Raw genomic sequence first — 18,838 nt, forward strand, 5'->3', positions numbered from 1 at the left:
GAAGTATGCATCAAATAAGATTGCTATTGATTCTCATTTCTCTCTGGACAAATACTCTTTCTCTGCCTTGGTCTCGTACCCATACCTTTTCTCCTTCCATCAACTTAGGTATGTTCCTGGTATGGTATTTTCAATTAAAATTACAGGTTTGTTGCTTTCTGTAAGACTTTCCTCTGTCTTGAACTCTCTGATAATCCTGGACTTGTAGCCCTGGAAGTAACTTTTAGGGTAGGATTGAAAGTTGTGTTCTAAGCTTCCTTCCCATCAACAGTTCTGATGGTGCTAAGCCGCATAGTAACGGAGTAGTTCTGTAGTTCAGGAGTGCTATTTGAAAATCTTGATTTTTCTTTAACAGTGCTTTGATAGTTCTGACTCCTCGCTCAGGTTCTCCGTTAAATTGTGAATATCTAGGGAGACTTGTAAAATATACAAATTCACAGTTTTCCGCAAAGTGCATGAAGAGTCGTTTGCAAATTGTGGTCCATTATTGGAGACTATCTGGTTAGGTATACCATGTGTTGCAAAGATATCTTGCAACACTCGAATGACCATTTCAGTTGTTGTTGTGTAAAAACGTTTGACCTCGATCCACCTTGAAAAGTAGTCGAAGACAATCAGGTAGGATTTTCCATTAAACATGAATAGATCCATCGCCAGATGTTCCCACATTCTGGTTGGGAATTGGGTCGAGATAAGGGGATCCCTCTTATCCTGTCTGTGCGCTGCACATACATGGCAATTTGAAATCATTTCTTCTCTATCTTTCGATATTCCCTGCCACCACATGGATGACTGAGCCCATGATCTACATTTCATTATACTCATATGATGCTGGTGTACTTTCTCCAAGATGTCTACTCGGAGTGACTCTGGAATCACCAGCCTCTTGTCCTATACCAGCAAATGATCCACAATAGTGAAGTGTAGTATAAGGGTCTGAAATGCAATATTGGCGGATATAGATGCATTCTTCATCTTGCATCTGAGCATGATGAATTGCTTGGAGCTTCTTTGAACTTGTCATCCATTGTGATACAGTGAATGAGAATATAACTCAATTTCATTAATAAAGTTAACATCCTGTTGTGTAGGATGGTTTACAGTAGCTCTGGAAAATGCATCTGCTGTTGTTTGCGGCATGCTTTGCACGCATGCTGTTTCGTATGTGAACCTCATTAGCCTCAATCTTTGGATTCGCAGAGGCATCCTAGTGAGTTCCTTTTCATCAGGTAAGGAATCTAGGGGTTTTCGGTCTGTCTCTATGACAACCTTTAAGCTAATGATATAATCTGAGAACTTCTCACAAGCCCACGTGACTGCGAGAGGTTCTTTCTCTATGATGGTGTACCTTGTCTCCATGTCAGACAATGCTCCTGACACATACTAAACCGGTCTTCGACTTCCATCTGACTGTTCTTGGAGAAGGTTTGCCCCTATCCCTGTAAATGAGATGTCTGCTCCAATTGTGCTTGGCAGCAAGAGGTTATAATGCGCTAAGATATCCAATGAAATCAGCATCTCTTTGATCCTTTGAAATGCTTGTTCTTGATGTGCATCCCAACACCATGCTTGAGCTTTCTTTTAATAGTTGTCATAAAGGCTCAGTATCTTGTGCTAGATTGGGTAAAAATTTTGCCAACTGATTGACCATGCCAAGGAATCGTTGAAGATCTTGGACACAAGTAGGAAGTGGGAACTGACGAATGGCTCTCGTCATTTGTGGGTCTGCCATCATGCTGTTGCTACTGACAATGTGTCCTAAAAAACAAATAAATGTTTTCGAAAACTCATACTTTTCATTACGTGTCAGACCTTCGTCTTGTAGATGATACAAAACCACTCTAACCCTCAGGTCATATTCTTCACTGGATTCACCGTGTACTAAGATGTCGTCCATATGGCATATTACCCTTTTAAGGCCCCGTAGAACGTTCAACCTAGTTCTTTGAAATATTTCTGGTGCTGATGTTATGCTGAATGGTAGACGATTAAAACAAAGGGCTGAATTTTGTGTTCTCTCTGCCGGGAACAGTGGCAACTGACACGCATGGGCTGCATGCCGTCACAATCTTGAGCGTGGCAGCTCATTTAAATATGCAGGACGGCAATCACGTGGTGGGGCAGCCTCACAGCTGCCATGAACAGTGTCAGTTGTCTCTGCACAGGCGCTGGCGCCATTTTTAGAAGGCTGCCAGCCCTGCTCAGATACTGCAGAGTTGAACCCTGTACCTCCCCCTTCAACTACACTGAAAATAAATGTTTGCTCTGTTCCCCCAAATACACCAACATTGCAGAGTTGACTCCTTTCACCCTCCCGCAACTGCACAAAGTGCAGAGGTCACCCCTTCCCCCCCACACGAAAAATGCAGAGTTGACCCCATTGCCCACCCCCCTCAACTATACTAAAAATCCTGAGTTCCTCCCCATCCCCACTTCGGTGGCTCCAGTTTTCCCTGGACAGGAAAGTGAAGGTGTGTGAGTGTCACCTGTCTCATGGAAGATCCGGATCTGATGGTAAGATCGTGGGGAATTGGATTTAAATGTATTCATAAAGTTTATTTAAATATTTAAAGTCGAGTCCCATCGCTGAGTGGCAGAGGGGGGCCACCATGGAGCCTCGCCATCGTCAGGAAGATCGGGCCCAGCAATCTTGGCGTTGGGCTCCGTGGTGGGCCGCTGCTGGAACCGATCTTACATCTTCTGCACCCCCCCACCCCACCCCATCCCGCACGGAGCCCGATGTCGGGAGGTGAACAAAATTCAACCCAAAATGTTCCGAACGGAGTAATGAAGGTTGTCAATAACATTAACTTCTTATCCAATGGAACTTGCCAAAGCCACTATTCGTGTCAAACTTCGTGAACATGATACTTCTGGATAACTTTGCCAAGCTTTTGTCCACTGAGGACATCGGATGAACTTACTGTGCCACAGCCTTATTAAGTTAAGCCGACACAAATGTGAAGATTACCGTTAGGTTTAGGAACTGGAACCATTCCCGAACACCATTCTGTAGGTTCAGTGACAGGAGAAATGACTCCCATCCTGGTCATGTCTTCTAGCTAATGTTGGACTTGCTTCATTAGTGGTTGTGGTATCTTCCTAGGCATGAAAAGACATGTTGGTTTAGCATCTTTTCACAAAGTAATACTATATTCGGTCTTCAGTCTTCCTAGACCAGTAAATAATTTTGAGAAGTCTTTTTGGAAGTGACTCCTGGATTCTTGTTGCTTAACTTCTTCCACCTTTCTTATAAGATGAAGGTCAATACAAGCTCTTTTGCTTAAGAGAGAGAATTCCCGATTCCTTAGAACATACAGTGCTTTCAATATCTGCTTTCCCTTGTACTGGAGTGTTGCCTGTATCTTCCCCTTAACTTCCAGTTCAACCCTCCTGGGCAATGTGACTGATTTTCTGTTGGTTGCAGGTTATGCGGTGATAGCCACAGCTCTTTGTCTGATAAGAACATTACACTTGCTCCGGGGTCTAGTTTAAAATTAGTGATATGTCCGTTGACATATATACCTGCAGACCAAAATGTCTGATTAGGATCATTGAGCTTTTCAAGGAAGTTTTTTGATTTCTCTCCTGATGGAGGTTGTTCAACTTCGTTAACAATTTTATGCTTGAAGATTTTTTCTTTTGAACTCGTGGGAGTAGAGATTTTACTTTGCACATTTTCCCAAAATGCTTTATTTTCTTACAGTCGAAGCATTTTGCTTTGTTTGCAGGACACTCTTCACGCATGTGGGTCTTATTGGTGCCAAAGCTCTGGCAGGATTTCTTGGCTCATGGCGTTTTGCACTCCTCTACAGGACCGCAGTGTTACCTCCCCAGTATCAAGACACTGGTCATTGCTATTCAGTTATGTTGGTCAGGCCACATCATCCGCATGCCTGACACAAAACTCCAAAAACAAGCTTTCTACTCTGAGCTCTGTCACGGCAAGAGGCTACCAGGAGGGCAGAGGAAACACTACAAGAATGTCCTTAAAGCCTCCTTGAAAAAATGTGACATCTCCACTGATTTGTGGGAATCGATTGCTCGAGATGGCCCAAAATGGAAAAGAAGCATCTGCAAAGGTGCCAGCCAGTTCGAAAAATGTCGACATGCCCAGGCGGCGACCAAGTGCAAACAGCGGAAGGAGTGTTCATAAATTCGAGCATCCCATTCACTCGCCTCACCAAACACCACCTGCCCCACCTGTAGCAGAATGTGCAGATCTGGTATTGGACTATTCAGTCACCTAAGGACCCACAGCCCTGGAGTGGAAGAAAGTCATCCTCGTTCCCGAGGGACTGCCTAAGAAGAACATAGAACATAGAACAAAGAACAGTACAGCACAGTACAGGCCCTTTGGCCCACGATGTTGTGCCGAACCTTTAACCTACTCTAAGATCAAACTAACTACATACCCTTCATTCTACTATCATCCATGTACCTATCCAAGAGTCGCTTAAATGTCCCTAATGTATCTGCTTCTACTACCACCACTGGCGGTGCATTCCACGCATCCACCACTCTCTGTGTAAAGAACCTACCTCTGACATCTCCCCTAAACCTTCCTCCAATCACCTTAAAATTATGCCCCCTGGTGACAGCCCTTTCCACCCTGGGAAAAAGTCTCTGGCTATCCACTCTATCTATGCCTCTCATCATCTTGTACACCTCTATCTAGTCACCTCTCATCCTTCTTCATTCCAATGAGAAAAGCCCTAGCACCCTCAACCTTTCTTCATAAGAAATGCCCTCCAGTCCAGGCAGCATCCTGGTAAATCTCCTCTGCACCCTCTCTAAAGCTTCCACATCCTTCCGATAATGAGGCGACCAGAACTGAACACAATATTCCAAGCGTGGTCTAACCAGGGCTTTATAGAGCTGCAGCATAACCTCGCGGCTCTTAAACTCAATCCCCCTGTTAATGAAAGCCAACACACCATACGCCTTCTTAACAACCCTATCAACTTGGGTGGCAACTTTGAGCGATCTATGGACATGGACCCCAAGATCTCTCTGTTCCTCCACACTACCAAGAATCCTGTCTTTAAGCCTGTATTCTGCATTCAAATTTGACCTTCCAAAATGAATCACTTCACACTTTTCCAGGTTGAACTCCATCTGCCACTTTTCAGCCCAGCTCTGCATCTTGTCAATGTTCCGTTGCAACCTACAACAGCCTTCCACATTATCCACAACTCCAGCAACCTTCGTGTCATCGGCAAACTTGCTAACCCAGCCTTCCACTTCCTCATCCAAGTCATTTATAAAAATCACAAAGAGCAGAGGTCCCAGAACAGACCCCTGCGGAACACCACTGGTCACCGAGCTCCATGCTGAATACTTTCCATCTACTGCCACCCTCTGTCTTCTATGGGCCAGCCAATTTTGTATCCAGACAGCCAACTTTCCCTGTATCCCATGCCTCCTCACTTTCTGAATGAGCCTACCATGGGGAACCTTATCAAACGCCTTGCTAAAATCCATATACACCACATCCACTGCTCTTCCTTCATCAATGTGTTTTGTCACATCTTCAAAGAATTCAATAAGGCTTGTGAGGCATGACCTGCCCCTCACAAAGCCATGCTGACTGTCTCTAATCAAACTATGCTTTTCCAAATAATCATAAATCCTGTCTCTCAGAATCCTCTCCAATAATTTGCCCACTACTGACGTAAGACTGACTGGTCTATAATTCCCAGGGTTATCCCTATTCCCTTTCTTGAATAAGGGAACAACATTTGCCACCCTCCAATCATCCGTTACTACTCCAGTGGACAGTGAGGATGCAAAGATCATCACCAAAGGCGCAGCAATCTCTTCCCTCGCTTCCCGTAATATCCTTGGGTATATCCCATCTGGCCCCGGGGACTTATCTGTCCTCATATCATTCAAAATTTCCAGCACATCCTCCCTCTTAACCTCAACCTGTCCTCACAAACGACCAGGTCCCTCTCACTAGTGAATACTGATGCAAAGTATTCATTAAGGACCTCCCCTACCTCCTCCGACTCCAGGCACAAGTTCCCTCCACTATTCCTGATCGGCCCTACCCTCACTCTGGCCATCCTCTTGTTCCTCACATAAGTGTAGAACGCCTTGGGATTTTCCTTAATCCTACCCGCCAAGACTTTTTCATGTCCCCTTCTAGCTCTCCTAAGTCCATTCTTCAGTTCCTTCCTGGCTACCTTGTAACCCTCTAGAGCCCTGTCTGATCCTTGCTTCCTCAACCTTAAGTAAGCTTCCTTCTTCCTCTTGACTAGCTGTTCCACATCTCTTGTCATCCAAGGTTCCTTCACCCTACCATCCCTTCCTTGCCTCATTGGGACAAACCTATCCAGCAGTCGCAGCAAGTGCTCCCTAAACAACCTCCACATTTCTGTCGTGCATTTCCCTGAGAACATCTGTTCCCAGTTTATGCTCCCCAGTTCCTGCCTAATAGCATTGTAATTCCCCCTCCCCCAATTAAATATTTCCCCATACCGTCTGCTCCTGTCCCTCTCCATGACTATAGTAAAGGTCATTAATAAAAGCATCAACTGTTTCACTTGGTTTCTGCACCCTTCTGTTAAATCTTGCCCTTTCCAGTATCTTATTGCTCTGTAGGTTGAACTAGCTATCAAAGGTTTTTAAAACTTCATCAAATTTATCTAATTTCTCATTAATGCCTTGTCTTGCAATAACAACATCTGCTATTGCCCCCAATGGAATACAGCAATGTGTTTACTTGCTCTGCTTCAGGTTGGCTGGCTTATTTGGAGGTAATTCTATACCTCAAAAATCTTTTTCGCCTGAGTGACCAATTTTGAGTTTGATTCAACTCTTTTAAAAGATACCTGGACACGCACCTGAAGTGCTGTAACCTGCAAGGCTATGGACCAGGTACTGGAAGGTTAGATTAGGTGGCTAGTTTTTCAGCTGGTGCAGACATGATAGGCTGAATGGCCTCCTTCTGTGCTGTAAGTTTTCTATGGTTTCTCTGATTTGGTCCTTTCATGTGTCCAAACCTCTCTGGCAGTGTGAATTTAAGATCCATGGGTTTCTATTTGGTTTACTTTCTCTTTTAAATGTTTCTCTCCAGTATCAGAAGTTTCCTGCGCTTTTCAGCCCTGCGCTGACTCCCGCTATGGCCACCGCTTCTCCCTGTGAAATCTCTGCGCTAGACTTCAGAATTCTTTCTTTCTGTTTTACACCCAATTTTGTAGCATTTCTGCTACACTCTGTTTACTCCCTTCACTTAGAGTATCGAGTACTTACAGCCTTTTTGGTTTTTTTTGCTCGCTGCGGTCACCTTGTGTAATGGCACCGACCTCGGATCCGCCTCGTTAAGGACTTTTGATTTTCCAATGCCGCCTGCCTAGTGCTGTTAGGAACATATTTTACCCTCTTTAAAGGTTGCTCACTAAATCACCGATTGTTGCTTAGTTCTCCGACTCGAAGCCTGTGATCACTGGACTGGAATTTTTTTCACAGATGACCCGCCTCTGTGGTGCAGGCTGATTGCCTCTACAAGCTGATTCCCTGACTCTCTGTGCTTCCTTCATCCACGGAGCAGCTCTGGAGTTTTTTCACAGCCTCTTCTTGAGTTCTGCAGTTTTGGCGCTTTTTTCAGGTCAGATTTCTTCAAAGTATTTCTTCAAATTCTTCTTCTGGGTGTTGCATGGCAAGAACCACCGCTATTCACCATCACACCTCTTTGCACCATATTGTATATTTGGTTTGTCCGCTGCCACCTTAATAGATTTAGTTAGTCTAGCTTAGGGAGATTCTTGATTCTTTAGTACTTTATTACATTAGAACTATGTACAGCTTCACAGCAGTTTGTGTGACTCCTCTGAAGCCATGTTGCATCTCCCTCCAAGTCTCTCTCACGTGCGACCTCTTACATCATCATGGTGGGAGGTATTCTTTACACTTTCACATCATTAACCCCTTCAGACCCTTATACTACACAGTCTATAAGCTTTTGAGTTTGACCTTTGAACAAAGTGGGTTTTCAATATCCTGTTGCATGTTTGGGTAAACCAATCTTGTAAATTAAAACATACGCAACAAGGTGGACGGCGCAGTGGTTAGCGATGCAGCCTCACAGCTCCAGCGACCTGGGTTTGGTTCTGGGTACTCCCTGTGTGGAGTTTGCAAGTTCTCCTTGTGACCGTGTGGGTTTCCTCCCACGTGCTAAAGACATGGCCATTGTGTAAAACAAAATTGCCCCTAGTGTAGGTAGGTGGTATGAGAATTCAGGGAAGGTGAGGATGTGAGAGGGAAAAATGGGATTAATGTAGGATTAGTATAAATTGATGGTTGGTGTGGACTTGGTGGGCTGAAGGGCCTGTTTTGGTGCTGTATGACTCAGATTGAAAATAATAATTGCGTTCCAAAAACATAACTGAAATTGATCTCGTTGTTTATCCCTCTGACTGCAGAGGTAACATTTCATTCAAAACGTTTTAAACAGAATTTTAACAGCACTTTGATGAATTGACACAAAATTTAATTTCTGATGCCGACTGCTCTGTACCGCTTAAAAGATGAACTGCAATTTTGAGTTGTAGCACAGTAAAGCCAGCTTTAAGAGGCGCTGTTCTCGCGAGATGTGGGCCTTGGAGATGAGAGTTTGTGATGGCGACGGTGTCAGGGAGGGGGTTAGTGTCCGGAGAGAGCCCAGGACAGCTGCACTGAGCTGTGGGCCGCCGGAGTGGGAGGTGAGTGCGGCATGTGGCCGATATCGCTTTAACCCAGGTTTCAGTCAGTGCCGTTCATCATCGCTCATTCTCTGTGTGGCCCGAGGTGTTTCAGCGGTTCTTTGGCCAGTCCTTGGCTACTATGGTCGGAGGAGGCTGGGGCAGGCTTGTGGAGCGAGTGGTTTATGGCCAGCTTCATTAGTGTTTCTAAAGCCCACACCAGCGAGCTCTCTGTTAGCAGAGGCAAAACAAGCGGCTGCAGCTCTTTAAAGCCTGCAGCTGCTGTTTAAAGAGAGTCAGCGGGGAAATGGCTGGAAAATGATCTTAGCGACATGCGTATGCACCATGTCCATTCATTGAGGTGGATTTTGGTCTGTTTCAGCAACCCTGGAACTCTGCATGAAGAGATTTGTTACTAGCAATATAACTAAATTAAAAAGCTGAAAGTAAGCAGCTTGAACTTTTCCCCTTCAGTTTTATGATCGATTGTAGACTCTGATATTATTTCTTTGCATCCATTTGTTGTTTCTGTAATTTCATTTAAACAAACCAGAACCACCTTGTTCTTCTGTTTGAGCCTGTATTAAGTAAATGATGGCTGCAGGTCAACTGATGTTGCCATCCTTTTCATTAAACCTTAATATACAATGATGATGTAGAAGATTGGCTTGTTGACAGTCATGACTTGTTCCCATGACTGTAATCTATAAAAGTGGAATTTTCCCATTTATTTGTCCCTGTATTAAAACCTATTTTATTTTGATTAGTAGTGCATTAGTCTAATAAGCTTATATTGGTGTTTAATTTTGGTATTTTCTGAGATTTGCCAAATGGAGGTAGATACCGATATCTTAAGCATAGGCATTAAAAACTAATGCTGAGGGAGAAAGTGAATACTTTTGTATTAAATGGAAATTTTTTGACTAGCTTTTAAAGTTTACCATTTTGATAAGTTGCATTCACTAAAGTTATAATTTTAGTGATTGAATAAACCCAGGCGGTCTGTGCAAGTGTGTTGAGATTTGTGAAAATAGTGCTGAAACTCTGACAGCAAAACGCTTACAAGCCAACATCTTAAGTTAAACACACATGTCGTCCTGATTGGGCACTATATCCTTCACTGTCGCTAGGTAAAACAACTTGGAACTCCCTCCCTGACAGCAATACCACATGAATTGTGGCTGTTCAAGAAGGCAGCTCACCACCACCATCTCGGGCAATTAGGGATGGGCTTTGCCAGCGACACTCTCGTTCCCAAGAATGAATTAAAACAAAAAATCCCTTGGCAACAGCAAAATCTGCCAAGTAATATATTCTTAAAGGGAAGTGGTCCAAGACTCACTGTTGGGAGATAATGTATTTATCCCATTTGTGTCACACAGAAGTAGGCTTCAAATCAATGAATTGTGCAATTTTGTTGCACTTTGATTTTAATTTCTAATTTTGATATGATTAAGTTTACTGAGTTAGGGGTTACAACAACTTGAATTTTCATGTGACTTCTTAAATGCAGAGTGATATCTGTGACTTTAGAGGGCATGTGCAAAAAGTAGAATCTGAACAGTTGAAGACAAAAAAAAAGTATAGGGGACAAACGCAGTTGAAAAGAACAATCTTCAAACTTTTAAGGGCAGAGAGGAATATAAGTGAAGGTGCTGGGGAAAGAATTTCGTTGGCAAGAGCATGATCTCTGAATGAAATTGAATGGAGAGCCAGGAGTAGATACCTGTCATGGGTAGAGGGTGCTTGCTGAGATATATAGCTAAAGATGATGATTGATTTTTATCATTTTTATAGTAGATCTTCTGTGGTGTTGCTAATAGTGAAGACAAGATTCAGTATTTTATAACGATTGGGGTGTTTATGCCATGTAGGGAATATGATTGGGCCACTAATTTGCAGTGACTAAGCCAAATATCATTATTAGTTTTATTGATATTTTAGAGTCATAGTTCTTTGGGCCTCCTTATCTCGAGAGACAATGGATACGCGCCTGGAGGTGGTCAGTGGTTTGTGAAGCAGCGCCTGGAGTGGCTATAAAGGCCAATTCTAGAGTGACAGGCTCTTCCACAGGTGCTGCAGAGAAATTTGTTTGTCGGGGCTGTTGCACAGTTGGCTCTCCCCTTGCGCCTCTGTCTTTTTTCCGGCCAACTACTAAGTCTCTTCGACTCGCCACATTTTAGCCCCGTCTTTATGGCTGCCCGCCAGCTGTGGCGAACGCTGGCAGCTGACTCCCACGACTTGTGATCAATGTCACAGGATTTCATGTCGCGTTTGCAGACGTCTTTAAAGCGGAGACGTGGACGGCCGATGGGTCTGATACCAGTGGTGAGCTCGCTGTACAATATGTCTTTGGGGATCCTGCCATCTTCCATGCGGCTCAGATGGCCAAGACAGAAACAGGCCCTTCGGCCCATTGTGTCCGTGCTGGCCATCTATTCTACTCCCATTTTCCAGCACTTGGCCCGTAACCTTGTATACTATGGCGTTTCAAATGCTCATCTAAATATTTAAAAATTGTGAGGGATTTGGGGGATTGAATTGCTCAACTCTGACAATCTGTGAAAATTGCAAATGAGTAGCTTTTGGATATTTGTTTGGATTTGGAAGAACTGCCAAATGTGCACCTGAGGTTTAGCATAATGGGGGTTGAATGAGGATTGGATCACTCTGCAGATTGTATGCATCTGACAAGTTAGAATATAAATAGAATGTTTTTGTTTTCTATTGACCTAACAAGTGATAATCGGTTGTGGTGATTGGAGGCTGCTTACAACATGAACGTAATTACAATGAGGAAATGTATTTCTTTCAGCTTAATGAACCTTCTCTCTCAGCTTAATGCACTTGCTGACACTATGCACATATTTACTTTATGATGTAAATCAGCAGTTCATCCCTCTTGGGGCCCCTCAGCCCCCAACCGCCCCTCTCCCCTTCCTCCCCTGCTACTTTTGAACGTACTTCTGAGCAGAAGTTACCAGGATATCCATCAGTATGTTGGTTAGTATTGATGTGTGTATCCTTCTGATTGTTTTCCTTTTGTAGACTTTGTGAAAGTTTTACTGAATTTTTGAAAGGACCAATTCTCTCCAAACTAAATACCTCTGGATTTGGCACACAGCAATGAATCTGAACTGTGAGGAAGGAGACAATGGATTTGCTGATAACTATGTGCAACCGTCATCACTATGGAAACTAATCGAGGAATGTGTCCCTCCAAGTGAGAGAAATGAAATCAGGGAGATTCTGGGAGCAACTATAGTGGATTTCAGTCTGGACTTGCATGCAGAGGTGAGAAAAATCAGTTCTATCAGTGCCATAGTCTGGATAAAATCATGATTAGGTATTTCAGATATAGATTCATAGAAACTTCCAGTACAAGAGGCCATTAGGCCTGTCTTATGTATGCTGTCTCTTTGAAAGAGCAATAATGCTCAGCTTCAACCCCGGCTTTTGTCTGTAATCCTTTAAAGTTTCTTATCCTCAAGTACCTGTCCAATTCCCTTTTTAAAATTATTTATGGAATGAGCTTCCACCACCTTTTTAGGTAGCGCATTCTAGGTCCTGTCAACCCCAAGTGAAGAAACTTGTCATCTTCCCTCTAGATCCTTTGCTGATGATTTTAAATCTGTTACCTCTGGTTATTGACTCTCAAGCCAGAGGGGACATGCGTATTAATTTTGTCAGAAGCTAAGATTCAGCTGTTTAGATATTTTGCAAGCTAGGTTCTCATTCCTCCGTGAAGGAAAAGTGTATTGAAATCTATATAATTGAGTTTTAGCACACCTCAATAGTGTCACACTTTTTTTAAACATGTTATATCTGAAATGTGGCATCAGCGGCATCACATCTCCAAAGTACTACATGTTTGTCAAGAAATGAAAATCATAATTTGCTGAAATAGCCACTTGGCTGTTTGGTCCAATTAGCTAAATCTAAGTGAATCTAAAGGAATAAGTAACCAGCAGAAAACTGAGCAGTCAAATCTTCAAATCTCTATTTCAGCACACAACTCAGTTTGTACAGCTAGAAGGAATATTAACTGATGAATAATTACACAATTCACTGAAAGTACTCAAAATTAGTTGTTTAATGTCAGGAAGATTTGTAATGCATCTCATCCCATAGGATTACCCTTCAACCTGGAGCCTAGGTTCGACCTCGGAAGTTTCATTTGGCTTGAGTGTTGGAGGTTAACATCTGCGCCGGATAAACAGTGTGTGAAAAGAATGCACAGTAGAAATTGTAGTTTCTTCCTGCTCCTGTATTCACAGTGCACTGTGGTAATCAGATGGAAAGGTACAGTGGAGTCCCTGCTTTTGTGAAAAAATTCTAAGAGAATTGTGAGATCCAGCTGTGGAATTATTGTAGGTAAAAAGTTTGCAAATAACTGAGCTGCGAGTGTCGGGGGTTGGAGGGGACAAACAAAAATCAACTGTTTTATTCCTTTTAACATCTTGAAAATTACATTTGTCATTCAATAAAAATGGTTAAGATGAACTTTTTAGGGACTGATGTTTCTGAGGCACTTCTTAAGTTAGTCCAGACCTTGTCAAATAATCACATGTTCTCAGGTGCTGACCATTGGTGACTTGAAGTAGTGTGGGTGGGAAGTGCAGTTGCAAAAACAGGTTCAGGAAGAACTACAAATTGACTATGGGAAGCAAGGTTGAGGAAAAAGTATATTTTACAATTAGATGCCCAACTGAAGGGATGTTTTGTGGCGTAGAGACAAAAGAATAAAACGAGCCACCATGGCCGCAGTTAACACTACCTATGAGCGGTTCCATGGTAAATCTACTAATATCGTGGAAAATGAATGAGCAAATAAATAGTTTAATTTTAACTTGTTCCCAGTTCCAGTCTTCTGTTAGGACTCAACTAGCCCTTCCTTGTTAAGTTTCTTCCATACAGTAGAGCTGGTACAGAATTTTAAAAAAACTAGTATTTTAAAGTCAGATAATTGCCTTGCCTGTGTTTTCAGTAGAAAGGGTTGATAATGTCTTACACATGTGAGGTGTAAATTCTACTTTCTAACACCTATGAGACAGGAGGAAAGAGAGTGAAACACTAATATTGAGAAAGGTCAGGCAGTTTTTTCCCTCCATTCCTCCATTCTAATTTTGAATTTTCAATTTTAAAAAGTTGTATTTAAAAGCAAACACAGCCTCTTCAATAACTTTTATATAGAAAGGAGTGGAGCAAGGAAAATGGTTGAGGGTGAGGGGGCTTCTGGCTTCAGCGCATAATGTTGAATGAGTGGGGGAAAGTGGAGGGAGGGTTTCGGCTGAACTAATAATATAGTATGGGACTGGAATCATGAAGGAGAGATTAGGTAGGAGTGGTAGGTTCTTCCTTTCCCTGAAGGATATGAGTGAACCCATTGGATTGTTTTATTTTGTTTCCGGCACCAACCCATATATTACCAGATTTATTGAATTGCCAAGGTGGCATCTGAATTTCATGACATCTGGGTTGCTAGTCCAGTACCATAATAACTATACTACCATACTTAATAAAGGCAATTACAAGGGTATGAAGACAGAGTTGGCTAAAGTGGACTGGGAAAATAGGTTAAAAGGTAAGATGATAGAGAAGGAGTGGCAGACATTGTAAGGAGATATTTCACAACTCAAAGATATATTCCATTGAGGAAGAAAGACTGTACCAGAAGGTTGCACCATCCATGGCTAACTAAGGACGTTAAGGGTGGTATCAAATTGAAAGAAAAGACGTACAATTCTGCGAAGACTAGTGGTAGGCCGGAAGATTGGGAAAATTTTAGAAACCAGCAAAGGATGACTTTTTTAAAAAAGAGGGAGAAATTGGAGTATGAGAGAAAATTAGCAAGAAATATAAAAAGACAGTAAAAGCTTCTACAAATATATAAAAAGGAAAAGAGTAGCTAAAGTTAGCACTGGTCCCATAGAGGGCGAGACTGGGGAATTAATAATGGGAAACAAGGAAATGGCAGAGGCTTTGAACAAGTATTTTGTATCCGCCTTCACAGCAGAAGAGACAAAAAAGCATCCCAAGAATAGTAGAAAATCAGGAGGCAAGAGGGAGGAACTTAAAACAATTGCTATCACTAGAGAAAAAGTAATGGGAATACTAATGGGACTAAAGGCTGACAAGTCCCCTGGACCTGATGGCCTGCATCCGAGGGTCTTCAAGGAAGTGGCTGCAGAGGTAGTGGATGCATTGTTTGTAATCTTCCAAAATTCCCAAGATTCTGGAAAGGTTTCAGTAGATTAGAAAACCACAAATGTAATACCTCTGTTCAAGAAAGGAGGGAGTCAGAAAGCTGGAAACTATAGGCTAGTTAGCCTAACATCTGTCTTTGGGAAAATGCTAGAATCCATTATTAAAAAGGTAGCAGGACATCTGGAAAATTGCAGAACAATCAGGCAGAGTCAGCGTGGATTTGTGAAAGGGAAATAGTGTTTGACAAATTTATTCGAGTTCTTTGAGGATGCAACAAGCAGGGTGGATAAAGGGGAGCCAGTAGTTGTAGTGCGTTTGGATTTCCAAAAAGCATTCGATAAGGTGCCACATAAAAGGTTACTACACAAGATAACGGCTCGTGGTGTTGGGAGTAATATATTAGCACGGATAGAGGGCTGGCTAACTAACAGGAAACAGAGTTGGGATAAATTCGTCTTTTTCAGGATGGTAGACAGTAACTAATGGAGTGCCACAGGGATCAGTGCTTGGCCCTCAACTATTTACAATCTATACTAATAACGGATGAAGGGATGTAGCCAAATTTGCTGCCGATAAGGTAGATAGAAAAGCAAGCTGTGAGGAGGATACAAAGAGACCACAAAGGGATATAAATAGGTTGAGTGACTGGGCAAAAAGTTGGCAGATGGAGTATAATGTGGGCAAATGTGAGGTTGTCCACTTTGGCAAGAAGATTAGAAAAGCAGAATATTATTTAAATGGAGAGAGACTGTAGAATGTTGTTGTACAGAGGGGCATAGGTTTCCTTGTATATGAATCACAAAAAGTTAGTATTCAGGTACAGCAAGTAATTAGGAAGGCGAATGGAATGTTGGCCTTTTTTGCAAGGGGGTTGGAGTATAAAAGTAGGGAAGTGTTGCTACAACTATACAGGGCATTGTTGAGACCACACCTAGAGTACTGTCTGCAGTTTTGGTCACCTTTAAGGAGGGATATACTTGCCTTGGAAGCAGTTCGGAGAAGGTTCACTCGGCTGATTCCTGGTATGAGGGGCTTGTCTTAAAAGGAAAGGTTGAGCAAGTTGGGTCTTTACTCATTGGAATTTAGAAGATGGAGTGTTGATTTTATTGAAACATAAGATTCTGTGGGGGCTTGCTGCGGGTAGATGCTGAGAGGATGTTTTCCCCTTCTGGAGGAATCTAGAACTAGGGGCATAGTTTCAAAATAAGGAATCTCCCATTTAAGACTGAGATGAGGAGGAATTTCTTCTCTTTAGAGGTTCTTTTAATGTTTGAAATTCCCTTCCCAAGAAAGCATGGAAGCTGGGACATTGAATATATTCAAGGCTGAGTTAGACAGATTTTTGATTGACACGGAAGTCAAGAGTTGTGGGGAGTAGGCAGGCAAGTGGAGTTAAGGCTACAATCAGATCAGCCATGATCGTACTGAATGGTGGAGCAGGCTCGAGGGGCCAAATGGCCTACTCCTATTTCTTGTGTTCCTATGACATTGTGAAAAAAGTAGGATTAAACTCGTCTCATGGATTCAAGATCTCTGTCGCAGGTGAAAATACTTTTTCAGTGAAGGGTTTTATAGCTTTTGATACCATACCATCTTCTCCCCTCCCCCCCCCCCCCCCCCCCCCAAACGCGGCTCCCCACCATCATTTCCCTGTCATGATTGGTGAGTGTGCATGGACTGAATGCAGAAGCTGACTGATTTCACTAGGTTGTGAGGAACCTTTTCCATCTGTGTTCTCTCCAACAGGACCAATGCTGTGTTCAGTTTAACACATGCTGCTTTCTTTGCCACCACCACCACCCCCCACCCCCCCCCCCCACCCCCCAAACTGCTGACAGGTTAAGAGTACAAACCACAACGATCTTAATTTTTAAAGCTTTATTCCAATTTAGCAACTCCTGGAACATATCCTGGAAAAGTGAGAGAGTTTGGAATAGTTCATTCCTTCAGTCATTTGTGGTTTACATTAGTTTAATGACTTCTTTCCTGAAGTGATTTGACGACTTGTAATCTAAATAACTTGCCCGAGGCATTTCTGCCTTTTGTGAGATCGAAGTTAAGTATTATAATTGCAGCGGAAGCAAGCAAACTGATCGACATCCTGAAGATTGTTTGCTTGTTATACTGAAAGGCTGGCAAATGATTGTGAATTTTCTCCTTTGACTTCTGCAATTAGGAGTTGCGTGAGGCAAATCACATTCTGATTTGATTGTCTGTGTTTATTTGTATATTCAAAGAGTATAAGAAATAGGAGCAGGAGTAAGTCCACGTAGCCCCTCGAGCTTGCTCTGCCATTCCTTAGATCATGGCTGATCTTCTACCTCAATTCCACATACCCATCCTATTCCCATATCCCTTCATTCTCTTAGAGTCCAACAATCAGTCTTAAATACACTCGATGACTGAGCATCCACTGCCCCTTTGGGTAGAGAATTCCAAAGGTTCACAACCTCCAGTTAGGGCACAACTAGAGTATTGCGTCCAGTTTTGGTCACTACACTTTAGGAAGGATGTGAGCTCCCTTGAGAGGGTGGAGAAAGGATTTACCAGAATGGTTCCAGGGATGAGGGATTTCAGCTACAAGATTAGGTTAGGGAAGCTGGGAATGTTCTCTTTGGAGCCAAGGAGGTTGCAGGGAGATGTGATTGAGGTGTACAAGATTATGATTGGTTTGGATAAGGTAGACAAAGAAAAGTTGTTCCCATTAGCTGGTGGTACAAGGGACACAGGTTTAAGGTGTTGGACAAGAGATGCAGGGTGGGGGGGCGGGGGGGGGGGATGTGAGGAAGAACTTTTTTATGCAGTGAGTGGTAATGACCTGGAACACTCTGTCACTGCTTCCACCACCCTCAGGCAATCAGTGATTTCAACTGGAAGTTGGATGGGCACTTGAAGGAAATAAACTTGCAGGGCTATGGGGGTAGAGCAGGGAATGGGATTGACTGCATTGCTCTGTGGTGAGCTGGCATAGACTCGATGGGCTGAATTGCCTCCTTTTGTGCCATAAATGACTGTATGACTGAGTGAAGAAATTCCTCCTCATCTCAATCCGAAATCGCTGACCCTTTATCCTGAGACTTTGAACCCCTCGTTCTGGACTCTCCAGCCGGGAGAACAGCTTTTCAGCATCTACCCTGTCAAGCCCTCTAATGGTTTGTAATTGTCTCGTTTGAAGCTTTTTAATTCTGAAGATGAATCAACTTTTAAAAGATTTTGTTTTAATTGGGCATTTAAAGATTTTGTTGCATTGGCTGACATTTAAGAATTTGACAGTGTTTGATCTGGATAAATAATCTATAAATTGTAGGTCAGCAAGAACTTTGTGAGGGAAGCTGAGTCTGTAGCAGAGTTGTGGCTAATTATTTTGTTATATTAAACGATGACTGCTTTCTAATTTTTGTTTTTGTCTTGTATTGCTTTAACTAGCAATTGCTATACCTGACCCCACTCAGCCCGTTAAGAGGTGCTGTGGTGTTCCAGGTATGATTTGTTACCTTTATTTTGTGTACTGCTATCACTGGGAACTTCATCAACGGCTTGGGTTGTAAAATTAATGAAGTGTCTCTGGAGGGGCTGAGATGGATTGGAAGAAATGAACAGCAGTGGAACCCCAAGAGGCAAATATAAACTTTGCTGCCAGAACCGAGTCGCCACCTTTCCTGTCCTTTTGCTGGACTGATTGACTTAACTCATAGGGACATTAGGAACAGGAGTACATTATTCAGCCCCTTAAGCTTGCTCCACCATTTAGTTAGTTATTGAAAGTTTCAATTATCTCAACATCAACAGCCTTTTGGGGAGAGAGAGCTCTAGATTTCTACTGCACCTTGTGTGGAAAAAAAAATGCTTCCTGTTATTGCTCCTGAATGGCCAAGCTCTAATTTTTAAGATTATGTCCCTTGTTTTTGATACCCCACCAGAGGAAATAGTTTCTCTATCAACCCTAT

At 42.7% G+C, this 18,838-nt stretch overlaps 1 protein-coding gene across 4 annotated transcripts in view; it reads left to right on the forward strand.

Moving 5' to 3' along the window:
• The first annotated feature begins 8,611 nt into the window (after positions 1 to 8,611).
• The window catches only part of ccdc24 (coiled-coil domain containing 24), a 144,813-nt gene continuing 134,586 nt past the window's right edge, over positions 8,612 to 18,838 (forward strand). For 2 of the 4 annotated variants that reach the window (XM_068036392.1, XM_068036396.1), the window contains exons 1-2: positions 8,612 to 8,705; positions 11,809 to 11,978. In XM_068036392.1, coding sequence (XP_067892493.1) covers positions 11,811 to 11,978 — 168 coding nt within the window. In that variant the 5' untranslated portion in view covers positions 8,612 to 8,705; positions 11,809 to 11,810. Of the gene's footprint in view, positions 8,706 to 9,060; positions 9,131 to 11,732; positions 11,979 to 18,838 lie in introns of those variants that run through there. The other 2 variants (XM_068036394.1, XM_068036395.1) reach the window with 2 other exon arrangements.

The sequence above is a fragment of the Heterodontus francisci genome, chromosome 8 (assembly GCF_036365525.1).
Source record: "Heterodontus francisci isolate sHetFra1 chromosome 8, sHetFra1.hap1, whole genome shotgun sequence".
In the NCBI taxonomy this organism is placed as follows: domain Eukaryota; kingdom Metazoa; phylum Chordata; class Chondrichthyes; order Heterodontiformes; family Heterodontidae; genus Heterodontus; species Heterodontus francisci.